Source organism: Phacochoerus africanus, chromosome 14 (assembly GCF_016906955.1).
Source record: "Phacochoerus africanus isolate WHEZ1 chromosome 14, ROS_Pafr_v1, whole genome shotgun sequence".
NCBI lineage: Eukaryota > Metazoa > Chordata > Mammalia > Artiodactyla > Suidae > Phacochoerus > Phacochoerus africanus.
Window position 1 is genome coordinate 43429286 of NC_062557.1, and position 15021 is coordinate 43444306.

At 40.7% G+C, this 15021-nt stretch overlaps 1 protein-coding gene across 7 annotated transcripts in view; it reads right to left on the reverse strand.

Annotated features, from left to right (window-relative positions):
* The window catches only part of NF1 (neurofibromin 1), a 263468-nt gene extending 249821 nt beyond the window's left edge, over window positions 1-13647 (reverse strand). For 2 of the 7 annotated variants that reach the window (XR_007131866.1, XM_047758024.1), the window contains exon 1: window positions 13203-13644. Coding sequence is in view for 6 of the 7 variants with exons in the window: in XM_047758024.1 (XP_047613980.1) it covers window positions 13203-13262 (60 nt within the window). In the remaining variant the exon portion in view is untranslated. Of the gene's footprint in view, window positions 1-13202 lie in introns of all 7 variants that reach the window. The other 5 variants (XM_047758022.1, XM_047758020.1, XM_047758021.1 and 2 more) reach the window with 3 other exon arrangements.
* Window positions 13648-15021: the final 1374 nt, after the last annotated feature.

Here is a 15021-nt window from a genome sequence, read left to right on the forward strand (position 1 = left end):
CATCTAGGTATCACTTAAGTTAGTGTTACCTGATAAAGCACAGGACTGCCAAATTCCAAATTTCAAATAAACATGAATAATATTTTTAGTATAAGTACACCCCATGCAATAACTGGGAAATACGTAATAATAATTATTCATTGTTTATCTGAAATTCACATTTAACTGGGTATTCTATATTTCTTTTTTTTTTTTTCTTTTTAGGGCTGCACCTGAGGTATGTGGAGGTTCCCAGGCTAGGGGTCCAACTGGAGTTACAGTTGGGGGCCTGTGCCACAGCAACTCAAGATCCAAGCTGCGTCTTCGACCTACACCACAGCTCATGGCAAAGCCAGACCCTTAACCCACTGAGTGAGGCCAGGGATGGAATCCCCAACCTCACAGTTACTAGTGGGATTTGTTTCCACTGTGCCATTATGGGAACTCTGAGCATCCTATATTTCTAATTGCTAAATCTGGCAACCCTAATCTAGGTGACTTCAATGTCAAGGTGGGCCACCTATCCAACTTCTGGTCCTCAACATTCTATAACAGAAACATTGTCTACAAATTTAGCTGAGTCCTTACTACTGCACCCAATCTACTACTGCTGCTGTCCTTAAAATGCACTTTCTCTCTCTTTCACTTACCCCAACAGCTATTATAAACCATACCCATTCTTTCCTTCTCTACTGTCTTGAAATCCATCACCTGATTTAGATCCCTATTTTCTTCAACTTTCTATGGCACTTCATTCCAACATTTCCCTTTATTATATTCTTCAACCTCTCTCAATAAAGCATAAGCCATTAAGTGAAATTATATTCACCCAAAGCCTTCAAAAGAGAGTTTAAACATTTTGGTATGGCATAAAATAATCTACAAAATTCACAACTCAGTTCAGGCTTCATTTGCTCTGTCAAGCTCTCCCTGACTGCCCAGTCTAAATTAAGTGCACCTTGTAGTTCCCGCTGTGGCGCAGTGGTTAACGAATCTGACTAGGAACCATGAGGTTATGGGTTCAATCCCTGGCCTTGCTCAGTGGGTTAAGGATCTGGCGTTGCCGTGACCTGTGGTGTAGGTCACAGACGCAGCTAGGATCCCGCGTTGCTATGGCTCTGGCGTAGGCCAGCGGCTACAGCTCCAATTAGACCCCTAGCCTGGGAACCTCCATATGCCACAGGGAGCAGCCCTAGAAAAGGCTAAAAGACAAAATAAATAAATAAAGTGCTCCTCTTCCATACTTCCACTGCATTCTAAGCATCCTTCATAATATTCACCATAACTTTCTTTCATCATTCTCTTACTAGACTTTAGGTTCCTTGAGACCAAGAACTATGTCTTTTTCTTTATTTCCTCAGCATATACCACAATATTCAGCATCTACCACAAGTAGTAGGCACTTAAATGTTTACTGATCAAATAAGACAGATGAGGATCAATTTAAGGGAGTCCCTAACAATTACAATTCTACTAATGGAATGTGTTACCTTAAGATGTAGTATCCCTGCTTGCCCAAAGGGCAAAATAACATTGTACATCATACTACTAGTTATGGGACAGAAAAAAAAAAAAAAGGATTTATCCCATTGTCTTTAGAGGAATGGTTAAATTTTGTTTAGTACTACCATCCTCGAAAAATCTAAAATCAGTACACCTGTCAGGTAGACTTCTCTTGAGGGCAGGTCACGATCCCTTCGCACTGAAATAGCTGAAGGCACCATAACAAGCTCCTATAATTTAATTATTTTATTATAGTCACCTCATTCAGATCCTACTTTTTTTTTTTTGTCTTTTTTGCCATTTCTTGGGCCGCTCCCATGGCATATGGAGATTCCCAGGCTAGGGGTCCAATCGGAGCTGTAGCTGCCAAGCCTACACCAGAGCCACAGCAACACGGGATCCAACCTGCGTTTGCAACCTACACCACAGCTCACGGCAATGCCGGATCCTTAACCCACTGAGCAAGGCCAGGGATAGAACCCGCAACTTCATGGTTCCTAGTCAGATTCGGTAACCACTGAGCCATGATGGGAACTCCCAGATCCTACTCTTATGCTAACCTTATGCTGCTAAAAACTGAGATAATTTTTCACATTACTACATTCTAGTTAAATTTTATAAAGTAACACTTATTTGTTTTGTTATGATTATTTTCTTATAAGAATACATACGCAATGTAGAGTATTCAAACTTATTTTTAAAATATTAAGAAAAATAAAAATTACATATACCTTCAATTTTTAAAATATAAAAGAAAGTATAATCATATAAGTAAATCCTCACATTATACTGTTAATAGAGATTATAAAACAATGTATCCCATTCAATCCTAATAACCTAATAAAAGTTACAGTATCTAATACTTAGTGTGCTCCCTCTTTGTGCCAGAAACTATGCCAGGTGCTTTACATGTATTTCCTAATTTAAATCTCACAACAATCTCTGCGAAGTAAGTACTATTATTGACCCCTTTTACAAGTGAATAAACTTGGCCAAAAACCAACTATAATGGAAAAAATAAAAATTATTAAAAAAAAAAGAAAGAAGAAACTTAGCCAAGGACTAGTACACAGTGGCAGAGCCCAAGTGGTCTGATTTCAAATTTTGACTGTGGTTCCCCTCTGAGCCACAGTATTATAAATGACTTTTATTTATTATGGTTTTGTTGGATTTTCCTATTTCTACAATGAATATGAATTATCACCATATTTTTAAAATAAATGTCCAAGTAGAAGTTGAACAATCATCTGTCACGGCTATTGTAATAAGTAATCTCGGATTCCTTTTAACTAAAAATCTGTAACTAATCAATTAATGAGTGGAATTTGTTTAAAAAAATGAAACAAAAACCAATCCATTTTAAGAAATATAAAAGTTTTGGACTGTTAGACTATATTTTTCCTATTTAACAGATAACGAAATAACTCAGAATTGAGGAGATATACATAATATAGCAAAAGCTGTTCATGTCAAGGCAGAAACCAGAGCACAGGTTTTCATAGATCTTCACTGCCAAAACAATACCTTCTATCTCTCCCATTCCTACTGCAAATTCAGTTATCAGAAGCCAAAAACTGAAACATAACAGGAAATACAAATACTTCTTTTTTTTCCCATTTAATCTACGACCCAAAAGGAAAAAGACCTGTCTGGAGCATAAAGGCAAAACATCTTCCCAGCCCTGAGCTGGGACAGAAGTGAAAGGCGCTGATAAAGACAGACAGATTTGGAAAGGTACTCCAAAAGACAATGATTTGAAAGTTTTTATTGGGAGGCAAGGAAGAGCTGAAAAAGTAGACAAAGAAATGAAAGAGGGAAGGTAAGGAAAGAAAGACCCAGGAATCCAATAGAACAAAGCACTCAAACACTACCAAAGTTTAAGCAGTTGCCTCAAATTTAATCAAATCCTAAATGGAATGTTCTCAGAGTATGAAAACCAACTTTACAAAACTTGATTGTGAAATGCCAGATAAAAGAATGAAATAAAAACATCATCTCATCTGTACATTTCTGTTGGTACTCTCACCTTCAGAATTCAACTCTCCTCACCTAAAAATCTGCAGTGTCATAAAATGTCATAAAACTAAACAAAAGGGGAACAATGTTACAACTTCTACTAACAGCCAGAGAAGTCTGACAAAGTGAAAAGAATGACAAATAATGAAATCGAGGATATAATGTTTAAAACTTATGTCTATTTCTAACACATGACCAACTGAAAAAGATTTCCAGATACTCTCTTATGAACCTAAAAGACAAAACAAAACGTGTCATTTTTGAGTGAAGAAGCAATACTTTCCTCACTTTACATATTTGCGCTATCTGTTCACAAAATTCAGACCTTTTTTTATAAAGCTCTATTTATTGAAAAGTTACTGCTCTAAAGATTAAGACACCCACTCTCCAGTTTAAACTCAATTAATTACATGCCATAAGATGGAACAATTTGCTTTGCCTCTCCAGTTTTTTTTTTTTCCATGCAGAGTAGAAATAATAATAATACACCAATCTACAAAGAGACGATTTAAGAAATGCCGCCAAGGGTAATAATCATGGTAATACACTGTGATGATTATTTACACCTTCCTTTCACATCAGATTCCCACCTAAGACACTAAACAAGCCCATGATGTGAGAGTACAGCAGGTTTATCCAATTTTTCAAATGAAAACAGAAAACTGAAGTTCAGAGAGGTTGACCTGCCCAAGCTCACACTGAAAACTGCCCAGTCAAAAGCTCTTTCTCATACAATGTAGTATACCACCATCACAAATTTGAGGCAGTAAGAGTGGTTTTTTTCATGCCCAATACTACAAGGACTATTCAAAGAATGCTGTCAACAATTAAACAAAAAGGGTCACTTGAGATTGCTATGAGCCACAAGTACCCCCAAGGCCATTAAATGGATATAAAACTATGATTAAAATAAGTTAAAGGAGCTTCTGCTATAGCACATGGGTTCAGTGGTCTTGCGTCCGATCCCAACCCGGCACAGTAGGTTAAGGACCTGGTGTTACCGCAGCTGCAGCCTGGGTCGCAACTACAGCTTGGATCTGATCCCTGGCCCGGGAGCTCCATGTGCCATGGGGTATCAAAAAAAAGTTAAATAAATGTCCTTTTTTTTTTTTTTTTTTGGTCAAAACGGCAGCATGTAGAAGTTCCAGGGCCAGGGATTGAACTCGCGTTAACAGTTGCAACCTGCACCACTGCTGCAGCAATGCCAGATCCTTAACCCAATATGCCACAATGGAACTTCCAAATAAAAGTCCTTTAAAGCAAATTTCTAAAAGTCCTGCTATTTACTAAATTAACTTCATGCCTCTTGCACTAGACCCAACACCCCCGCTGGGGGACATGAAATGGAGGTGGTAAAGATTTCACCAGGAAAAGTTAAGTAGTTCCCTGAAATTCAACAGGATAAGATACTCCAAAAGATAAAATATGAACAGGGGCAAGCAACAGCTTGTCGACTGTAGTGGCAGCCCTAAGCCAAACTGAAAGAGTGCCAGGCTGTGGTTTAAAGAAAATATGCAATCTGGAAGTTTGCACCTCAAGTTATTGCTACTGCAAAGTAATTAGTACCATTTATAGCAAAAATATGTAAAGTTTACAGAATAATTCCAGTTCTTCCTTTTAGGAAGAGAATCCATATCAGCCTAGGGCTTGCTTTCTTAACAGTAGCCATTTTGATAGTATAGTCACTGGCTCAAAAGCCACTCTCAAAGAACCAAAGAATTTAATTGTATCACAGGCATGTAACATTTAAAGGTCAAATAATACTATCTACAGCAGGGACCTGAAGAGAGTTTATTGGAGGCACTATCAATACCAGTTATTTAGATTCTACAGATTGTTAAATTTTTCTTCAGTACAACCGCTGAGTGTGCTCTGTTTACTGAAGGCTCTACCACACAGAATGATACAGAAGTTCACAAATTTAACAGAAACCTTAAACTTAATTTACAATCACCACAATGTTAAACACATAACTTTTCTATTCAAGGTCAAAACAAAACTCTGTCAAAGAATCTGAAAAATACATATATATGTATAACTAAATCACTTTGCTGTATACTTGAAACTAACACAACATTGTAAATTAGCCATACTTCAATATTTTTTAGATGAAGCATTAAAAAAAAAACCTTTGTCTTACCACCACCTCCAAGAAAATGGGTGATTCTAAAAGATGTCAGACAGAATAAGACAATGCTTTTTATAAACACAAGTCAATCTTCAGCAAAGAGTTTAAGATGCCCATATTCTACTTCAGTACTGATTCTAAGCCTTTTAAGCTGACTACAAACCTTCCTTCTTCTATAGAATATTCTCCTCCTTAAACTTCCTTTAAAAAATGAGTCTTCCTATAACTCCCATCCCTTGTCTTATAGACACAGACACACATAAATCCCCAATGGAGAGCAGACTGAGGTCTTGGGAACACATGTGCAAAGCATGTTTTTAATTAATACATTGCTCACCCTGAAAAAGCACATTGTTATACTGCAACAACATAGTGTCTAAATGGAACCCCATAACACCAAATTTGAAAATAAAACAAAAACGCCCCACAGGAGTGTGACTAATTTTAAAGTACAAAGATGCAAAAAGAAGGCAGGCTTACTACTGGATTATACCGCTAACCTTTCCTTTAAGGATAAAATTCTCCATAAATACATGCCAAAAAAAAAAAAAAAGTAGTCAATTAAGGTTCTAATTTCCTATTGTCCTATTGGCAAAAAAAAAAAAAAGTCAAATAAAGAAATGTAGCAAACGGAGTTCCCGTCATGGTGCAGGGGAAATGAATCCAACTAGGAACCATAAGGTTGTGGGTTCGATTCCTCGCCCTGCTCAGTGGGTTAAGGATGGGGCATTGCCGTGAGCTGTGGTGTAGGTCGCGGATGCAGCTCGGATCTGGCATTGCTGTGGCTCTGGTGTAGGCCAGCAGCTACAGCTCCAATTAGACCCCTACCCTGGGAACCTCCATATGCCACAGAAGCGGCCCTAAAAAGACAAAAAGGCAAAAAAAAAAAAAAAAAACGTGTAGCAATATTTAAAATCTAGGAAATTCCATTGTGGCTCAGGGGTAACCAGCCCAACTAGTACCCATGAGGACTCAGGTTTGATTCCTGGCCTGGCTTAGTGGGTTAAGGATCCAGCATTGCCGTGAGCTGTGGTGTAGGTCACAGACGCAGCTTGGATCTGAGTTGCTGTGGTGTAGGCCCGCAGCTGTAGCTCCAATTTGACTCCTAGCCTGGGAACTTCCATATGCCACAGGTGTGGCCCTAAAAAGCAAAACAAAAACAAAAACAAAAACTAACGTAACAATAACACTGTCCCAATTCACACACCTTATGACATTTTTCTATTACACTTCCCAACTTGAAGAGCCATATAATATGTACACCATGAATTAGACAATAAAGCAAGAAAACAATTGATTAAACACCCATGATAATGTTACATAAGCACCCTCTCAACATTCTAAGTATTTGCCAATGAATGCTAAAGTAAGGTACATAAGGCCAAAGAACATAGGGGGAATATCTGAAGACTAGTCAATCTCCTTTATCTAGTAAAAACACAAGAATCAGTAAGCTGGCAAGAAAATGTAAAAATTTTACTTTTGAATAATTTTAGACTTTTCAAAATCTTTCACATTCATTATCCTATCAGACTACTGCAAAAAATTTCCTTATGTAGAGACCTTGCACTAAAACTTAGTGACAAATTCAAGATCACAAAGGCAGTTAATCAGAAATGAAGCTTGATTCAAAATGTTAGCTCTGTTTGAGGATATATAAATATATACAAGTTACTGCTTAAAGTTCTCTTTTCTTAAGAACTTATTCCTAGTTAAAGTGTCACTTAACTTATAAGACCTAGGCTACTATAAACACTAAATTAAAATTCAGTTATTTACATTTAAAACAAAGCCAAAACTACAACTCCTTTTAGCCAGTCTACCTTTCCATCAGAAATCGTATGATAAACATTCCATCAATGACTCACTGTGTGCTTATAACTGTGCTGGGCACGGGCATGACTGTTAAGAGAATCTAACAGAGGTTTCTTGCTTTTTAGAAAGTTTATACTCTATTTGATAAAAAAAGATAAAAAGAAAACAAGACTAAGCTATATTCAACCAACCCTCCTGAAGGGAGACACCATACAGGACAGACTATAGAACCCCAGGTGACAAGCACACCAGGAAGTAAGGTTACAGCGGATATAGTCTAAATAGACTTTGTGGGGAAAAATAAAGCTTAAGCTGCCTATTTAAGTGTGGACAGGTATTAGAAAAAGATAAAGTAAGAATTAAAGCAGGGGCTGGTGTAAACCAAGGCTGAGAAACAGGAATAAGCCTGACATACACAGAAGAGATTGAGCCAGCCTGCCTGGAACATAGGTGCACGCTAAGGCATAATGAGAAAACATTAGGTAAATTCAGTGGGGTCACTCCCAATAGACCGCTGTGGCACAGGGAGATGTGTTAAAATATCAAAATCATCGAATATTTAAACTAGAAAGAAATTTTACAGATTTTCTAGTCAATTCCAACAGGTAAAGAAATTTGGGATCCACAGAGGTCTAATGGCTGGCCTAAGGATTAAGGGCGTTAATAGCAGAACAAACTCAGACCCTCATTTAGGAACCCCAACTCAGCAATGGGCCACATGTAAGACAGACAAAGCGTATCTGTCCAAAGATTGATAAGAACTTCAACACACAAGATCTGCAAGCATACATATAAGAAGTACTGTGCCTTGGGAATTAGAGGAGAGTGGTTTCCAGGGACAATGAACACCACAGTGGCATTACAGTTCAGCAAAAACCACTGTCTGGCCAGAAAGAATCACTTTCAAGAAGCAAACTTCCAGAAGAAAAGAAGAGGCAGAAGCTAGTTTTCAGAGAGTTATAAAGGAAATAGGTGGATAAACAATAGAGATAGCAGGTAGCTAACAACAAAAGGAAGAAAAAAGATTGATCTGTACAGAGAAAGCTACTGGACCAAGAAAATGCTTAAGAAAAAATAAATTTTAGTAAGCCCAAAGGTGAAAAGGAAGTTCACATAAAAACTAAATTAATGCTTAATTAGGTGGAGGGAGTGAGAAAGCACAGAGAACTAACTGAGGACCATTTGGAAATTGTTTTTAAAAGATGAGTTCCAGAATAAAGAATAAGCATTTTTTTCCCCTCACTCACCATAATATACCTCTTGCCAAAAGAATATTCATTTTCAACTATTAATAAGGCCTTACAAAAAATGGAAGACAGGCCTTAAGAACAAGGCTAAGGAGATTTTTTTTTTTTTAACCTAAAACAACTTCAAAGTTTTATAAATCTATCTGGTCAATTAATATGTAGCTTGAAACTCCAAAAACACTTGCAAATGACTTTACAATGTGAGTTTTACACCACATATTCAAAGGACATTCCGATTTCAATTTACAACAATCAATATGCTATGATTGAAAATCAAAAATCAGTTTATTCTTGGAGTTCCTGCTGTGGCAAAGAGGGTTAAGAATCAGACTGGCAGTAGCCTGAGTTGCTACAGAGGCTCCGGTTCAATCCCCAACCCAGCACAGTGGGTTAAAAGATCCAGTGTTGCCTCAGCTGTAGCATAGGTCCCACCTGCAGCTTGGATTCAATCCCTGCCCCAGAAACTTCTATGTGCCACAGGTGAGACCATATTAAAAAAAAAAAAAATAATAATAATCCCTACTACTCTTTAAAATGTTAATTTTTGGCTTTTTGTTTGTTTTTTTTGTTTTTAGGGCCACACCTGCCCTAAAAGGTAGAAGTTCCCAAGCTAGAGGTTTAATTAGAGCTGCATCTGCCAGGCCTACGCCACAGCCACAGCCACACGGGATCTGAGCCCCCATCTGTGACCTACACCACAGCTCATGGCAACGCTGGATCCTTAACCCACTGAGCAAGGCCAGAGATTGAACCTGCATCCTCATGGATACTAACTGGGTTCATAACAGGCTAAGCCACAATGGGAACTCCCTTTTTTTTGGCTTTTTATATACTGGTTTTACTTGACCAGACATGGAAAATTTAAGTTCTTAAATGAACATATTTATAACATATCATATGGTGATATATCTTCTCAGTTTCTTAAAACAAAAACCTTCATACAACCAGTTTTCTTATATGCCCTTTCAGGAACAAAGTCCTACAGACTGGTGGGCATACGGGGCAAAGTGAGGCATGTAAGAAGGTTCTAATGTAAAGCTACACACCTAAAATTTGTCAATTTCATTTAGAAACTTCCCTTCAGCACTATAAAGGCACTTAGTTAAGGAAAAGCAGAAGATATATAATCAACTTTCTGGCTCCCACCCTTGTAACTGCCAATTCCCTAGTCAAATAAGTAGTTACTTTTTAAATTAAGAATTGTTCAAGTTAGGCCATAAATATTAGATTTAGGTACAATACCAGCAGATTATAGGAATTTTATTTTACCCACTTGGACACAAGGACTTGAGCTCAAAATGTCACTAACCACTTCTTTTAACTGGGTTTATTGCACCAAGTTGCTGCAATACCCAGCAGAGTACAACATGTAATCAGCAGCAGCTAGTAATGCATTTCTACTGTAATCACCACAAACATTAGAAGTCCAACCAAAACATTAATTCAGTCAACAGAGTTGCCATCTTTTGGCATGCACATGCTCTCTGGCTCAACATATGTCTTAGCTGTAATAAGAAGCAGCAGCTTGACTTCCCTGGACCCAGTGAAACAAAGCACAGACAATATATCCAAAATTAAAACTTTAAGAGTGGCTGAAATGCTTAAGACTCTTATACAAATATCTCTCACTACATGCAAGGCTTTTTCCCCCCTCAATAAAAATGTAAACTCTTCTCTCCTAACTACACTTTTGGATTATTAAACAAATCTTATGGGACACTTAACAGAAAAAAAAAATATTTCTCAAATACTTTTTCATACTGAGGTTCCTGTTATTAAATCTGCTATGTGACCTTGGAAAATCACTTACCTCTCTGTGCCTCAGCTTTCTCACTTTCCAACGTCAAGGTAAACTCTAATTTGAATTAAACATTCATTACTCCTATAAAAAGTTAATGTATATAAGAACCTTATATTAAACACCAAACCCTTACACTTTTACATCTCAAAGTCAGTGGGCTTTAACCTTGTAAGAGAAAAATGTGAGGAATAATTTGTCCTATGGATCTTTCTCTTAATTACAACATAAGGAATATATTTTTTAAATGCTTCCATTTAAAACTCTCGTCTTTAATTATTAACTGATGGTAGTGAGTTTGATTCCACAATATTCATAACAAAGCAGTAACAAAGTTTAAGAGTTCTTTTTTTTTTTTTTTTACACTGAGACAAAAAAAAAAGGAAACATTTATTTGCATTACTGGGCCTATAACCAAAATCATTCCTCTTTTAAAATTTAGAAAACTATGTTTTTCATATGTGGTAGATAAGTGTAGAGATCAACAGGTAAGTAGTGAAGAAATAAAGTTTAAAAATTAATTGGAAGGGGGTAGAAAAAAAGGAAAAAAATTGGAGAAAAATTTTACTTAAAACAAAAATTGGGGAGTTCCTGTTGTGGCTCAGCTGGTTAAGAACCCAACATAGGCTCCATGAGGATTCAGGTATGATCCCTGACCTCACTCACTGAGTTAATGATCCGGTGTTGCTGCAAGCTTCAGCAGAGGTCACAGATGCAGCTCAGACCAGTGTTGCCATGGCTGTGGCATAGGCCTGCAGCTGCAGCTCCAACTGGACCCCTGGCCCCGGGGAAATTTCATATGCTGCATGTGTGGCCAAAAAAGAAAAAAAAAAAATGCGGTAGTTCTGTCGTGGTGGCAGCAGGTTAAGGACCTGGCATTGTCAGAAACTTGGGTTGCTGCTGTGACTCAGGTTTGATCCCTGACCCAGGAATTTCATATGCCACAGGCATGGCCAAAAAAAAAATAAAAAAGGGGAACAACAAGTGTGTGAATCCTTCAAATTCCTGCATCCAGATTATACTGCCCATACAGTTCAGCTTTGGGTTTCTTCTGTATGCCTTTTAAATTCTTATTCAGGATTTAAAATTACACAGAGAAAGTCTTTTCTATCAAGGTCTAAATCTAAGGCTCTATATATTACAATCCAATATATGCAGGAACATCTCATTTCCTCAAATAGACTAGTAGCACAGTGGTTTAGATACTTTTTGGTTTGGAAGCAGAAGGATGGGTGAAAGAACTCCTTCAATTCTCTGACAGCTTCATAATTCTATTTTATCTCAGTAGCTTCTTCTCAAATTTTTTCTCAATTCCTCTGCCTATTCCTAAATACTTTTTGGGTAGTTCAGAAACACTGCAAGAAAATGTTTATGGATCAAGTAAAAGTGGAGCCCTCCTCCCACCTCCATTCAGCTCATAATCAGTCTTATGATTATATCCAGTAAACAAAATAGATTGACTCAATCTTAAACAGTTCCTCATCACAGGAAGCCCATGGTAGAACTGCAGCTGCAAAAAAGCATCCCCTAAGACCATCCCTAACTACCTACATACATCAACACAAAGTTAAACTAAATCCTACTGACAAAAGGCTATGGGTGCAGTCATTCTAATCAGCCCCAGGATTTAGAGTCTGAAGCTAAGGAATAAAAAGGCATCTCCCCAAACTATGAAACTTTTTTTTTCCCCCATCTCAAATATTCTCAATGAAAGTTCTCTTGTCAACCAAGAGGTGAGAGCTAAAAACAAAAACAAAACACTAGCAGAATTACCAGCTCCAGGACCACTTCCCAGCTGTCTTTGCTTGCTGTTGTCAGTGGCTCAGATGCAGTTTCCCACTTTCCTTTCACTTTCCTCCCCTTAATCCCCAAGATTCCCACTACAGAAAGCAATATTCACATTCTCAGACCGCTGGCAAAAAACGCGGATGGGGTGGGAGGTGGAGACTGCAACTACCAAAGAAGAGGGGGAAAAAAGAAAATATTTCAGAGGGAGGGGGGAACTAGAACCAAGATTTCCACTGCCAAAAGCAATGTAAAAGCTAGTCTTGTATCATCAGGATTTGGGGGGACGCCCGCGTAGGGCATCAAAAAGATGTGCAGTGTGTGTGCACTTGGAGCTCTCCGGGCGGGCTGAGACGATGGAGCAGAAAGTAAGAAAACCTATGCTTTCCCTGCTTTCTTCCAGTCTTCCCCTCCAAGAGAGGAAGCTAAAGAAACAGGGGGAGGGGCGAGATGTTACTGTTCTTCCATTGGGGGTACACAGGTCGGGCCTTGGGGTTCCTTCAGCTACTTTCCCCCCAGTTAGGAGGACCACTGAGTAAGAGGAAAGCCCTAAATGTTACCCAGCTCCGTCAACGAAAAAAAAAAAGTAGAGGGGATGATTAAATCCAGATGGAGAGCCCCAGAAAGCGCCCCCAGGTCACTCATCCCTATTAGCAAGCGGAAGGACTGGGATAAAGAGGATGGAGGATCAGGGGGGTGGTCAGGGAAAAGGCCCCACCCCCCCCCCGACTTAGGAGGGAAGGGGAGCCCGAGCCACCAGCCGTCCCCTCCTTCCCCGCACCTCCCCCCTAGGCCACCCCCACTTATCCCCCCAGCCTTTCCTCTGGAGCCCGAGGCAGCCGCGGGGGAGGCGGCCGCTCCTTCCTCCCCTCACCCACTCCGTCCCCACCCCCACTCCGCTCCCACCTCCCGCTTGCCACGGGCCCGTTACCTGCTCGTCGAAGCGGCTGACCACGGCCTGGACCCATTCCACCGGCCTGTGCGCGGCCATGTCCTCCCCGCGACCGGGGGGCGGCGGAGGGACCAAGGCGGCCGGCGCCCAGGGCCGGGAAGAGGGCGGGGAGCGGGGGCTGAGGTGAGGGGAGAGACAAGGAGGGGGTCTGAGGAGTGTAGGCTCCGAACGTTCCCACGGGGGTGGGGATGGGGGGCCTGCGCCCCACCGGGAAGGGGAGAGGGGAAGGGGGCGTTGGCGAAGAGGCTGGGGGGAGGGGGACGGGGAGGGGGGATCCGGGGAGGGGAGGGGGCCTCTTGGTCGCTCTCCCCACTAGCGCCGTCTCCCCACAGCCATCACAGTCCGAGACGCCGCCATGACACCCCACCGGAAGTGGGATCCTTTCCACGGCCCGGGGAGAGGGAGAGCGAGCGAGCTCGAGATTGAGAGCGCGGCTGGGAAAGGGGAGGGGGAAGCGAGAGGGAAGGGGGCCTGCCGCGCATGCGCCCGCGCCGGCCGGTTTCATTAATGAAAAAGCGAGTCCTCCTGGAGGTGACGTCACCTAACTCCTCTGGGCCCGGAGGCGCGCGTCCCTCTTCGCCGCCAGGCTCAACTCGACTCCGGCTCCGGTTGCTGCTGGCGAGAGTCCAAGCCGACCGGGGAGCATCAGCTCCCATCCCACCGCCACCTCAAGATCCCCCTCCCCCGCCGGCCTCCGGGTTTGGATTGCTCCCCGGGTTGGAAGTTAGAGGCGCCCCGGGGCTAGCATTTCTCTCCGCACGCAGGTCTCTGCCGCTAATTTTGCGGGAGACTCTGCTCTGCCTTAAGCTCTCGCAAAAGCTAAGGCACACAACCTTAGGTTTCCAGGCCCTTCGTAGCCACTAGAGCCTACTGAGAAACAGGAAAAACTAAGGCCAAAGGAGATTGAGTGTTTTTTTGTTGTTTTTTTTAACGTTCTCTTACAATCCCAGTGCTATATGGCAGTCAAAGAACTCAAGACTCCGGAATCCCAGTCCGGACTTCCTCTATTAAACTCATAGGCACCCAAGTTAATAAAACTTTTGCGCAGTTGATAACAGAAAGATTCAAGTTTCACCATCCTCAAAAAGCCTTTAGGGTTTCGCATACATTATTAATTAAACACATTTATCATCTCATGTAATGAGCCTTTCCAATAGGTATCATTATCCTCATCTAATGAGGCTGGGTCACAAGAGGTTCCTTGATTTGCCTAAAGTCACAGAGTTGGTTGGTGGGTAGCAGAGTCAGGATGCAAACCCAGGTGGTTTGACCCCAAGGACAATAGAGACAGATTGTGGCTCTTCTGAAACAAAGGTGTTTCCTAAGCCCCCAATACAAGAGTTAAAATTATTTCATGTGGAATTGGGTCATTAAGGTTTTCCAGGAAGACAGTTATATCCAAACAATGGATGATCTATCTATATCCGACTGAACTTTGGAATGAGTTATTTTTAAATCCATCTTCCTCCATACATTTTACTTAGTCTAATGATAAAATGAGCTTACACATTCTGAGCACATACCAATTAAGAGCCCATTAGGCCACATGGCAGGATACCAACTGGGTGACAAGGCAGACAGTGAAACTAGAATTTTAATTTTGTCACAGAAAAATCCCCAAACCGGAGTTCCTGTCATGGCGCAGTGGTTAACGAATCCGACTAGGAACCATGAGGTTGCGGGTTCGATCCCTGGCCTTGCTCAGTGGGTTAAGGATCCAGCATTGCCGTGAGCTGTGGTGTAGGTCACAGACTCGGCTCAGATCTGGCGTTGCTGTGGCTCTAGCGTAGGCTGGTGG